We start from the raw sequence: 13,600 nt of genomic DNA on the forward strand, positions 1-13,600 counted from the left end.
TCCCCCCCTCCCCAGTTGATTTCTATTGGGTCAGTAAGTTAGCCTTGGCAAACCCAGCGAATCCTAGCCAGGTTTGCCTCGTGAAGGCGAATAATAAGTGATAGAATCTCTTGGGGGAGGCCCATATCATTTAATTCTTACCCAAGCTTGTTCCTAGTAACAAGATCATAAGCTGCTTAAGGTCGATGAATGCTACATAGAACTTGAGTAAAATCTGATTGCACTAGGGAGGTTGAGGTAACACATTGTCTACAGGGCAGGGTGGATGCCTGAACATTGCTTAAACTTTGAGCTAGAAAAAGATTAACCTGGCCTGTATGGTCTTTGATAGCTGATTTTAGCATACTGACGTCAGCTCTCAGGTCGGTTATAATTCTCAGGGCAGAGGAGTCGAGCAGAGATGTCCCTTTGCATGAGGGTATACTTCCACCTTGCCCCCCCCCCAGTTGTCTCAGCATTCCCCCCTACTATCACCCTCATGCTCCACCCTACACTCTTGGTCATCACTTTGATCTTGGAGGGGTAAAAACGTATTGCTAAGTGAAAGGTGGGGGTCCTGGGACTCCAGGGCTATTTGGATTTCATCTGGCGTTGTAGTTGGAGCAGATTGACTCAGCTTGGTACTGCGAGTAGTTGGCTTCCTAAACATTGAATTGGAACAGGGTGAAGCCCCCTCCAATGTACAGAATAGGGCTGACCCGGTGGGAGTTAAAATTTCCAACCCCTCAACCAAAAGGTGATCAATGCGAACTATCACACAGTTACTCCCAGCATTCTTGGGGGCTGTTTTACTTTGATCAATTTTGAATGTGTCTCTCCCCCCCCCCCCAGTCAACAGATTTACTTTACCCCATAAATGGCTTTGCAAAACGAATGAGGGGGGGGGATGTTGAAAGAGCTTGGAGAGGCCCAGTAGCGGTCTTTAGCCCTACCATGCGTAGTAATCAGATGTTGTCTTTATTTCGGTAGCCCCCCCCCCCCCCCAAAAAAATAAAGTCTCCCACCCTCACCCTCGGTCCACAAGCAGACACTGAGTGGCTTCAGGCACCAGATAGTCATCAGATAGACAACAGCAAATAATGGAAGTAGTTGACCCAGGGGGTCTTAGGAGTCTACTTGATGAATCAGCTTACAGTTTATGGGACAGTTTAAAAGACTTTGGGCTTCCAACTGAGAGAAGAAGTATGGACAAACCAGTCTCCCAAGGCTTGGAGAATAATTGGAGAGGCACAGTACCTTGTAGTGGAGTAGCTGGACCCAAGAAGCTCTAAATTGCAAAGCACAAGGGGGTGGCCCTGCCCTGCCTCTTCCTGGCAATGACGGGCAAGGATGGCCCCCGCCCTTGGCCCGGGCACGTCCCGTGCAGCGAGAGTTGAAGAGTGCTAAAAAGAACATCTGGAGACGGCAGCCTCTCCCTTAGGGAATAGCAGGATCCTGGCACATCGCCTGTCATTTCTTGTCTTGGGAAATTGAAGGGGGGATTCCCCTGCCCCTTCCCATTTTCAATATAAGATACTGTTAACTTGTTTTACATAACTTACCTCGGAGGATGTATTAGAAAGTGACGTAGAGGAGGGCAAGTAGTGATAGGTCGATATAGAAGAGGCGATATAGCGTGGGGGTACCCCAGTTGAACGTAAGACAATATATCAATATAATGATAATTTTCCTACCGTGTGGCTTGACACGCTCATATACATGAACATTGTGCAGATGCAGGCAGTGGGCATTGACTCTGAATGTCGTTATTTCAGACTCTCTCTGTTCACCAGACCGAGCTGGAAAGAAAACAGAAGATATCAAATTATTCATCATTGTAAACAAGAAAAGTACATTAAACGCCCTAAATGCTGATTGGGTTGGACAGATGGAAAACACATGAATTTAGTTTTATATCCATTTACCAATAAGCAACAAAATGAACCACAGGCAACAACCTCCTAAAGGCGGATACAGCCCCATACGTCGGATAGCCACTTCGGTATAGGATACATTTAATATACCCAAAGTATTTTACAGTACAGCATTTTGCCCATGAGATTAGTAACAAAAAGAATCTACGCAGGTCACAAATGTCCAACTCAAGAAAGGTACAGAGGAGAGATAGCAGAGAAACAAGCATTCTTCCACATAACCATCCACCACTCGTTCCAGGGGGTAACCACATGCCCTGGCTGTATCGGGAACCAGATTTGACCCTCTCGCAGATCGCACCTGAACTTGAAGCACTCCAGTCCCCTACGTCTGTGCCCATGACCAGACTCTTATGGAAATTCAGCTTAGCAGAAAATAAACTGCTTCTCCCCAAGTTGCACCCACAGCTGAACAGCGACGCTCACTAAGGCTGTGACCCTTCCTATTACCAGCTCTTACTCCATCTCTAACGGGCCTTTCCTGGAAAGACTAGCAGAATGCAAGACATCAACAATCACAGGCTTCTCTCAAGACACAGTCTGAATCTTCTCCAGGATACAGTTGTTTACATCAATCAAATGTATCTCCACTGTTGTGTGTGCCAGGGCTTTCTTGATAAATCGTATATTATATATACAAACCAAGCCTGACTGTATGCCAACAAGAGTGACACTAACTCTTTAGAGTGTGTGTGCGTAGGGCCCAGGGAATTAACATTCTGAATTGTGATGTTGGCAAACACAGTGTACGAGATTGTCACATTATTTTAGCAGCTGTTTGATACTAGTCATGCTAACAAAAATATCATTTCTGTTCCCCTGCTCACTGTTATCTTGCCTGTTGTTTTGCCTCATTCTTTCTTCTGTGCCCTTGTGCCCCCTCTCCCCGTTTCTCCTTCTGTGCGCCTGCTCACTGCTGTTACCTCGTTTTTTCCCTGTGCCCCTCTCCCCGTTTTTCTTTCTGTGCCCCCTGCTCACTATTTTCGGCCTGTTGTTTTGCCTGTTGTTTTGCCTCGTTTTTCTTCTCTGGCCATGTGCCCCCTCCCCCGTTTCCCTTCGTGCCACCTTTTCTCCCGCCACTGTGTCCCTGCGGCCCCGCCCTCGCTGCCCCATATGCCACCCCGCTCCCGCCTCCCAGCTGATCCTCCCTCCCACAGCGCTGAAGGGAGCGACCTTTGACCCTGCCAGCAGGTAGGTCGCCCCCCCAGCCGCCACAGGGTCCTCCTGTAACGCTACTCCGATAGTGCCTCGCTGCTGCCGAGTAAGTCCTTTGTGCCCCTGCTCACTGTTATCTTGCCTGTTGTTTTGCCTCGTTCTTTCTTCTGTGCCCTTGTGCCCCCTCTCCCCATTTTTCCTTCTGTGCCCCTGCTCACTGCTGTTGCCTCGTTTTTGGCCTGTACCCCCTCTCCCCATTTTTCTTTCTGTGCCCCTGCTCACTATTGTTCGGCCAGTTGTTTTGCCTGTTGTTTTGCCTAGTTTTTCTTCTCTGCCCGTGTGCCCCCTCCCCCGTTTCCCTCCGTGCCACCTTTTCTCCCGCCGCTGCATCCCTGCGGCCCCGCCCCCCGCTGCCCCATTCGCCACCCCGCTCCCGCCTCCCAGCTGATCCTCCCTCCCACAGCCCCTCATATGGAGGGCGCTGGTGCACCGAAGGCGCGCCTAAGGCAAGCCAGTCTGTGCCCGTCCGCATCTGGACCGCGCCCAGCGCCAGAACCCCTGGCCCCCGCCGCACCCAAAGCACCCGACTGAGATACGACTCCGCCGCCCTCAACGCACTCAACACCGGACGAACAACCGCCTGCTACCGAGCCACCCCGAAACGAACCCACGGACCCTTCACCTGTCAAGCCTGCAAATACAACGCCTCCGAAACTGCAGACCACGCAACAACAACAACCACCTCAAATGCATACTCCTCAACACATGCTGCGTCCATCGCCGACTTCATCAGCCCGCACGCCCTAGCCTCACCAGAATACATCCTCCTCGGGGACCTGAACTTCCACCTGGAGAAAAACAGCGACAACAACACCACCACCCTGCTCGACAACCTCGCCAACCTCGGACTCAAGCAACTAGTGAACACCCCCACCCACATCGCTGGCCACACACTTGACACCATCTTCTCCGCCAGCAACCACGTCTCCTTCAGCCACTCCTGTGGATAGGCCAATTTTTAAAAGGCACAAGCTCAAACTTGAAGAGTTCTACAGGTCACTGGAGCAGAAACCCCTGAGCGCTTTTTTGAATGTGGATCATGGGTACCAGCTGTTTTGCACATGGATTTCAGATGCTCTTGACTCTCTTATACCCATGCGCTGGTCGAAAGGTCACTCGAAGGTACCCAGCTCGTGGTATAATGATTCCCTTGCCGAGCTTAAAAAAACTTGCCGGAAAGCGGAGAGAGATTGGAGAAGATCTTATGATCCTGCCCTGAAAACCTTGTACTTTGCCAAACTTAAGCTCTATCATAGGGCAATCTGCAGAACACTTGCCGCATTCTATGCTCAGGAATTTCTAGCCAGTACCAATCCATCTAAACTAATATTCAAGTTATTGAAAGACCTTATGAATAAAAGAGCTACCTCGCCAGAGATCTGCACTGACTCCCATTGCGAGAATTTAGCAACTTTCTTCTTGGAGAAAGTGCAGAAAATATACCGAGGTTTTGATCTGTGTCGGTCGGATCCAGAGTTAGTTGACCCTAATCTCTTGGGGTATGAGACTTTGACCTTCTTACCTGATTTGTCCACTGAGGCTTTTGATAAACTTAGCCTCAGCGTTAAATCAGGCTCTCCTCTGGACCCGCTGAAGCCAGCTCTTATTAGTACTCTTTCTCCCCTGTGCCCAGCTCCCATACTAAATCTAATCAACATGTCATTGTCAACTGGAACGATTCCTGCTTTATGGAAGCAGGCGGTAGTGACCCCTATCTTAAAAAAGGCTAATTCCGACCCCCTTTTGCCAGAAAATTATCGCCCCATATCTTTATTGCCTTGGATGGCTAAAGTTACCGAAGCCCATGTTAACTCGATCTTGTCTGAACACCTGGCTCGTAATCAGATACTGGACTCCAGCCAGAATGGCTTTCGGCCAGGACACAGTACTGAGACCACTTTGCTCTATATCATCGAGCATTTACGCCTGGTGCTTGACTCCGGACGTACGGCAGCGCTCCTGCTATTAGATCTGAGCGCTGCTTTCGATACTGTGTCCCACCAGATACTGATTCAACGCTTAGAGGAAGCTGGAGTAGCAGGTACCGCTCTCCAGTGGTTTCGATCCTTTCTCTCATATCGAACCTTTAAAGTGGCAATACCACCCTGCCAATCGACCATTTTTCCCTTGGACCTGGGGGTCCCACAGGGCTCCTCGTTGAGCCCTACCCTGTTCAACCTCTACGTGAAACCGCTAGCTGCAGTCGTCAAACAGTGGGGTCTGACGATGACCTCATATGCGGACGATACGCAGCTGGCGGTGACACTTAGTGGAGACCCTGAAGTGGAGGCCCCCAGATTCCGAGCTGGACTTGTGGCAGTAGCGAGTTGGCTTCGTACCAATTGCCTTCAGTTGAATGCCACCAAAACTAAGGTGTTGGTCTTGGGGAAACATGCTGAGCTATGGGGAAACCAGTGGTGGCCTCCAGAGCTGGGCATTATTCCTATCCCAGCTTCCGGAGTGAAAAACCTAGGAATTTGGCTGGATCCTGCGCTCACCTTCACAGGCCACACGAAGAAGGTTGCAGCCACCTGCTACGGTATCTTGCGTGGCATAAGGCCGATCTTGAAATATTTTGACCCTCCCACCCGGCAGCTCGTGGTCCAATTCTATCCCGGCTGGACTACGGGAGTTCGCTGATGATAGGGGTCAACCAGGCTGAGGCATCTAGGCTCCAAAGGGTTCAAAATGCCGCGGCGCGGACCATTGTGGGTCTTCCCAGACACTGTTCTGTGTCGGGTACCATCTCGGCCCTACATTGGCTACCGGTCAGACAGCGGATCAAGTTTAAGGTGCTCTGTCTGGCCTTTAAAATCATGAAATTTTCTTCGCCGCCGGCACTTGCCAACCTGCTCATTCCCTACATCCCTCCGAGATCATTAAGATCAGAGGCTCTTCACCTAGCAGTCTGCCCCCGTTTTAAACTTAGCAGAATGGGTGGCCGCTCGTACAGGGTGCTTGCTGCAGGATTGTGGAACTCGCTCCCGGTGCACATCCGAGCTCTGAATGATTTATCCCCCTTCAGGCGGGCTATTAAAACTTTACTGTTCCCCGCTTCCGAGTAGCCACCCCCTTTCTTCTTTTTCCCTTTGTGTGTTATGTTATAGTACCTGTCTAAGCGCCAGGACGCCCCTTGGCTGGGGCATCTGTGCGCTATAAAAATATAATTAACATAACATAACATAGCATAACTTCTCCGGACTACACTGGACCGACCACAGATGCATCCACTTCACCTTCAAAAAGAATACTTCCCACCATCGCACGCAACGAATCACCCGCAGATGCTGGAGCAAAATCACCACAGACCAGCTCCTTTCGTCACTGAGCCAGAACCCACCAGCCAACACCGCTGACACCAACGACGCAGCCCACAACTTCGCACAGTGGATCACCAACTGCGCCGACAACCTCGCTCCGCTGAAGAACCCCCCAGGCGTGACCGGCAACAGGAAAACTTCATGGTTCACAGACGCCCTCAAAGAATCAAAGAAATCCTGCCGAACCCTCGAAAAAACCTGGCGCCACGAACGAACTACAGAAAACATGACAGCCCTCAAGATCGCCACCCGCAAACACCACCAGCTGATCCGCACCACCAAAAGGACTTCATTCAAAGAGCGACTAGACAACAACACCCACAACAGCAAGGAACTCTTCAACATCGTCAAAGAGCTCTCCAACCTCTGTGCCAGCAACAACGACATCACACCGTCACAAGAACTCTGCAACTCCCTCGCCACGTTCTTCCACCGAAAGATCGCAGATATATACGGCAGCTTCGGACCCCGGACTCCGCCTCCAGTCACCGAACCAGCGACCCCCACCACCACCCTCAGCGCCTGGACCCCCATCAGCTCTGAAGACACCACCAACGTCATGAACTCCATCCACTCCGGCTCCCCCTCGGACCCTTGCCCCCATCATATCTTCAACAAAGCCGACACCATCATTGCACCCCATCTCCGGAACGTCATAAACATCTTGTTCGCGTCAGCCACCTTCCCCGAGAGCTGGAAGCACGCAGAATTCAACGCCCTTCTGAAAAAACCCACAGCGGACCCCAAAGACATCAAGAACTTCCGCCTCATCTCTATTCTTCCCTTCCCGGCCAAAGTCATCGAGAAAACCGTCAATAAACAGCTGACTCCTTTCCTAGAGGCAAACAACTCGCTCGATCCATCCCAGTCCGGATTTCGAGCCAACCACAGCACCGAAACCGCCCTCATCGCAGTCACCGACGACATCAGGACCCTGATAGACAACGGAGAAACAACCGCCCTCATCCTGCTGGACCTCTCGGCAGCCTTCGATACCGTATGCCATTGCACCCTAATAACCCGCCTCTTCACCATTGGGATCCAAGGAAAGGCCCTGGACTGGATCACCTTGTTCCTCTCCGACAGAACCCAGAGAGTCCGCCTCCCTCCCTTCAGCTCAGAAGCCACGGAGATCATCTGCGGCGTACCCCAAGGATCCTCGCTCAGCCCAACCCTCTTCAATATCTACATGAGCCCCCTCGCCGCCATCACACGCAAACACAACATCAGCATCATCTCCTACGCCGACGACACCCAGCTGATACTCTCCCTCACCAAAGACCCAGCCGCCGCCAAAACCAACCTACAGGAAGGAATGAAAGACGTCGCAGAATGGATGAAGCTCAGGCGCCTGAAGCTGAACTCAGACAAGACGGAGGTCCACATCCTCGGACAATCATCTCCGCCTGGGACGACTCCTGGTGGCCCTCAGCACTGGGCTCCGCACCGACACCCTCGGACCACGCACGCAACCTGGGATTCATCCTGGACTCCTCCCTCACGATGACCAAGCAAGTCAACGCCGTCTCGACATCATGCTTCAACACCCTGCACATGCTCCGAAAGGCCCTCGTCACCAGCCGACTGGACTACAGAAACGCCCTATACGCAGAAACCACCGCCAAACTTCAGAAACGACTACAACACATACAGAACGACTCCGCACGACTCATCCTCGACATCACTCGCCACAGCCACATATCCGCCCACCTGAGAAACCTGCACTGGCTCCCCATCAACAAGAGGATCACATTCAGGCTCCTCACCCACACACACAAAGCGCTCCACAGCCTCAACAGCCGCCTCTCGTTCTACACTCCCACCCGCCAGCTCCGCTCCGCCAGCCTCGCCCTCGCCACCGGTCCAAGGATTCGCAGAACCACCGCCGGGGGAAGATCGTTCTCCTACCTGGCGGCCAAAACATGGAACTCCCTCCCCGCACACCTACGAATGACCCAGGACCATCTCTCCTTCATGAAACACCTCAAGACCTGGCTTTTCGAGTAGTAGTAGCAGTAGCAGTAGCAGTAGTAGCAGTAGTAGCACCCCTCCCCCCCTTTCAGCGCCTTGAGACCCTCACGGGTGAGTAGCACGCTCTATAAATGTTTTTGATTAATTGATTGATTGGTTGATCCTGCTGTCTGGAGAATTTTGTGCAGTGAATAGCAATTCAAGACCACTAGTACTGGCATCAAACAAGTTTGGAAGGAAGGAAGAAGAAGGAATAGTCACCGTTGCTTGCTTTTTTGAACACGTCTCTGACAGAGCCATTGTGTGTTGTTTACAGTGGTGATACGAAAGATGGCACAGTAGCACTCCCCCTCCCTTCATATTTCTTATTTATTTACAGTCCTGGCTCCTTTCCTCCCACCTCCCTCACAATGGAGAAGTGCCATGACCATGTCCTGTCACCGACAGAACATACCATAGTTGCCCAGGGCAGGAAGGAAGGCTGCATCAATATAAAGGAGAACCAAAGACTAGGCATAAGGAGGATTCCCCGACGTAATCCAAACATTTTTAAATGATTTCCTTCTTTTCATAAACCATCAAAAGACTGTTTAAGAACATACCAACAACTATAACATTCAAGGACTCGTGAAATGTAATGCTGTGACTCAAGAGTAACAAGCATTGACGGCTGGAGACAGCCAGATAAGGGAGATGCCAGCCTCCTCTAGAGTGGGCAGTTGGTAGTGTGTCACGAAAGTAGACGGATTTGCTCAGGTAGTGGCCAGGCACACATGTAGAAGAAGAAACCAGATGCTGAAGTACAAGGTAATGCAACTCCCCTAGAATAATAGGCCCTCATTCAAAATCTCAATTAACAAATAGTCCTACACAGACCCGAAAAGCAACAGCCTGTTCCACAAAGCATAACACCATTCTAAGGACAACCAGAATCCGAGAAGAATCTGTATCACTCTGGACGCAAAATAAGGGAGGACCACCGCCTGATCCAACAGAAAACGTGACATACCTTGGGCGAAAAACCAGGACCAAAACAGAAATTCATAGCATCAGGCAATAAACGTAAGTAGGGGACAGTACACACAAAAGACACAAATCACTCAACCTGCGCAAGGAGCAAACCACCGTTATAAACACTTTATATGGAAATCCGTTTTAAGAGTTCAAATGGAGGACCTGTAGCATGGACATCAATTCAGCGAATTGTTAGGGGTAGAGGATGTTGCAACTACAGACTACTTACGTGGTAGAAGACTGTTCCGTTAGGGTCTACTTCAAAAAAGGAAAAGTATTCAAGCTTGTTTTTCCTGTCAACTCGACGCCCGCTGCTCTTCAGGTTTCGTTAGGCGGGCACTGTGTTGATTAAATAAGACCTGGAAAACGTCACCTGGGAGACACCAGAGGGATCCATGCTGATACCTCCTCTGGAGCAGAGGAGAACCAGCTTCTGAGTGGCTAATAAGGAATAAATATATTGACTATCACCTAGTTTCAAACCTATACAGAATGTGAGCATGAAGGGAAGGTGGAAAAAGACCCGTTGGCCACACTGTCAGCAAATCATGCAACACCCTCATCCATTAATTGCAGAATAGGATCATGATGCAAGGCACCTCTCCATTGGACCCTGAGGCTAGCAAGTTCATCACTGGTAGTCCATACCAGAGACAAATGGTGTGGAACGTATAATGGGCAGTTCACATCTCTTATATTGAATGAAAGACATGAAAAGACAATCTGCCTCCCTGTTGTCCACACTCCTAAGATGAACTGCCAGACAGGAGAGACAAACCTCTCGACCCAACAAAGAATCTGGACAGCCAGTCAAGCCAGGCTTTGGGCTCTGGTGCCTTAGCCACCACATTGTGTGTCCATATGAGGCACCTCCAACCCAGGAACCACAGATCAAGTACTGAAAGTCTAATTCAAACGGCCTGCAGTTGCCTCCAGATGGACTCTGGGATCTTTGTGGTCCTAGACTTTCATAAAGTCCATGCCCCTTCTCCCCTGGAAAGTGGCTCGCTTGCCTATTGAGCTGGCTTCAGTCACAAGTCCACAAGAACCTGAGTATCTTAATTCATGCGCTTCTCAAGTGATTCGGTCACAGCCACCTTTGGAGCTGATGGCAGAGCAGCCTGGGGTCAATGATGTGCTGCATATTTTCACCTGCTGGAGGCAGTCAGCCAAGATCTGAATTTCGACGAGACGGTTCCCAAGGTTGCCTTCACCTGCATTTTTGGGTCAACAGAACAGACAACAGTCCTTGTAAGAATCAGGGTTGAAAGGTTCAATCCTGGCATTGTCCCAAAAATCCCCAAACTTTGGCTATTCTTCCTTTCCATGGGGTAGAGGCGAGCGTAAAGGTGGGGTGAGGCAATTGCACTGTCTTTTGATGTTTTAGCGTGGGGGACGAGTATTTCCAAAATGTAGCTAAAAAGAGTAGTGTCACATTACTTTCCTTTTAATCCTGTAAGGAGTTATTACTTTTTACTATGACAGGTAAAGGTGTTGCGCTGCTGCATCATCTTTTTTTTTAATATATTTTTTTAAACATGTTGAGTTCTCTTCCCTGGGGGTTAAAATGCAGCTTCACAGCGAAATGTCTTTGCCTCTTAGCAGCTACCTACAGCAGCCCTGATTATTGTCAATTTTCCTCTGTTGTTTCCTGCAAAAGAGTAATCTTTTGCGGACGTTAACATAAACAAATGTTAGATACATGACCGTGTCCTGCCTCATGTGGTAACTGCCTAGGGTGGCTTCTTCATGATGTTTAGTTGTGATGTACCTACAGACCTCAGAGATAAACACTGCTTCGTGTTTGGTGTTTTACAGGTGATGGATCACTTCATCAGCCAAGTAGGTTGTGCTGTGTGTTCACCTTTTATGTCTGGCCACAGACAGCTCTTGCTGTTGGTTACATTTCATGTCAGCAGAACGTAGATTATATAGAGCTAGAAGCTTTGAATTCGTCTCATTTAGCTATTGGAAACGTTTGAGTTATCCCTCTCAAGCATTAGCTCGCTGGGATGACACATTTTTTATATCAATCCACAGCATTAATGGGTTATTACCTTTTTTACTGTGACCATTACTGATGTTCGGGTTTTAATGTGCCTAACTTGAACATTCACTGTGTCCTTTGCATTTGAAAGGGGAGCAGAAAATGCTCCCTTTGGACCCATCTGCATGGGCACTTGCATGTCAAGTCCTTCCTGCAGCAAGGCAGAATGTGGAACTGATCATTCTGTTCTGTACCCAGACAAGAACCAACATTCATGGGGCCCAGGAGACTGGCAGACTGGTGGGCTCTTTTTAAATGCAAACCATACAGACTAATCTACCAGATAACACCCTGCCATGAACAGCAAGAGCATTGTACATGTAACCCCGGTAATCTGCCACCTCTGGTTGCCCATCACCTTCATCCTACAATGATAGTTATCAAAGAAGTCTTCCATATCAGTTTGCAGTTGTTCTGAGGAAGGTAGTTTTCTAGGTTTCGATCGTATTTCTGTGAGACATCCAGCTGTCCTGTCACAAGTCTTTATACCCCTGCTCGAGGCAGGGAAAAAGCATTAATTCTAGTTTTACTTTGCTATATTAGGACATTTTTGTTGAATAAATGATAACGCTTGTTAGGATTCACTTACTGAAGATCCACCTCAGTGTTGCGAGTTCGGTCTGGTGGCTTAGTGGACTAATGCATCCACTGCAGCGGCCTGCGTTCCACCTCATGGTCACAGGTTCAAATCCCGGCGGGTCCACTCCACCTTTCATCCATCAGAGGTTGATAAACTGAGTACCATTGAGTTGGGTAACAAAAAACAGGTGTTATTTGGTGCCTTGAAACCCATTAGTGATAAGTGGGTTTACAAATAGATGTGTTATGTAATCAGACGGAGGCGTGGTGGCTGGGGTACCAACACCAGAGGGTGGAGTCCCTTTAGGTCAAGGGAACACAAAAGCGCTTCCAGGTTGCTTGAAGAGGAAGTATCGTGGCTGCACTGATACCTTACAATGTCTGTCTGTTGAACAGCTTTGGGGTCTGTATAGATCATCACCTGCCTCATGTACCACGTTTTTTATTCTGTTCCTTTTCGTTTAATCAGGGACTTCGATTGTTGTTGATTTATGGTGCATGTGTTTTTATTTTTGCCTCTTGCACTGTATCGACTCTTCCTTCTGGGAAGAAGAACATTTCAAGGTGGTTCCTGGTTTTAGCACAACTGTTCCTTCTGGAGCCGATAGTAAGCCTTGTTTCAATCTTAAATATAGCATTTACACTCTCCTGGTATTGCAAATTTTTATACTAACTTTGTATTTGTAAAAAAACAGTGTTCAGACTGCACCACAGAGATCCTAGAGTACCCCTGGTGCTCACCAGAGACCAGAGTAGAGTGGACTCAAAGATCTGCAAATCCTCCATCTCAATATCTGTTTGACTCATTCTTCTCCATTGGCTCTCTTGTTTTGATCCAAAATAGCTGTCATTTTTAGGTTGAGCATTAGCGCTGACCTGTTGTATCTCTCTGTGGGGCTTTGGCAAACCCACCCATTGCCATTGGCTGTTACCTGCGGCATTCAGAAATGCTGGCTTTTTATTGGTCTATTACTTCAACTGTCCCTCTTTTGTTTGGCTCCTTCCTCCCATGGTGATTTCACCAATGGTTTCTTTTTGTTGTCCCGCAGGAGAAGTCATTCCTTGCCACTCCCACCCCCTGCCTTCAAGGTTCCTCCTAGTCGTCTCAACATTGCAGGTCCTATTTTTTTTTCTTTTAACAGCATTCCTGCCATCATACACAGTTCCTGGTGGAAGGATTTTGAGGTCAGTGAGATGGGGTGAGGGGGCCGTGCTCCATTCTTGTACAGTTTAGCTGCCTTCTGAGTGGTGTCTGCAGCCGCTCAAGTGATGCCTATTTTCTGCATCACGTTTATCAAGTTATGTGAATGGAAAAGTAAGTAAGAGAGTGTGCTTTGTACTGCCTCGTAAATAGATGCAGTCTTTTGTGAAGTGGAAGGGACGCCTCATTAAAAAAATATTGTATTTTACTCTATTTACTTATTTAGACCAGGGACACATGCAGCCCTCATCCTACTAGACCTCTCCGCAGCCTTTGACACCGTCTCACATCGCAATCTTACAGCCAGACTCCACGTCGCTGGGATACGAGGAACTGCTCT

At 49.0% G+C, this 13,600-nt stretch overlaps 1 protein-coding gene across 2 annotated transcripts in view; it reads right to left on the reverse strand.

Moving 5' to 3' along the window:
• Positions 1-13,600, reverse strand: part of LOC147717815 (uncharacterized) — a 304,391-nt gene that overhangs the window by 95,635 nt on the left and 195,156 nt on the right. For both annotated transcript variants that reach the window (XM_086924601.1, XM_086924600.1), the window contains exon 15: positions 1,674-1,778. In XM_086924601.1, coding sequence (XP_086780727.1) covers positions 1,674-1,778 — 105 coding nt within the window. The remainder of the gene's footprint in view (positions 1-1,673; positions 1,779-13,600) is intronic.

This window comes from Lissotriton vulgaris, chromosome 5 (assembly GCF_964263255.1).
Source record: "Lissotriton vulgaris chromosome 5, aLisVul1.2, whole genome shotgun sequence".
Classification (NCBI taxonomy): domain Eukaryota; kingdom Metazoa; phylum Chordata; class Amphibia; order Caudata; family Salamandridae; genus Lissotriton; species Lissotriton vulgaris.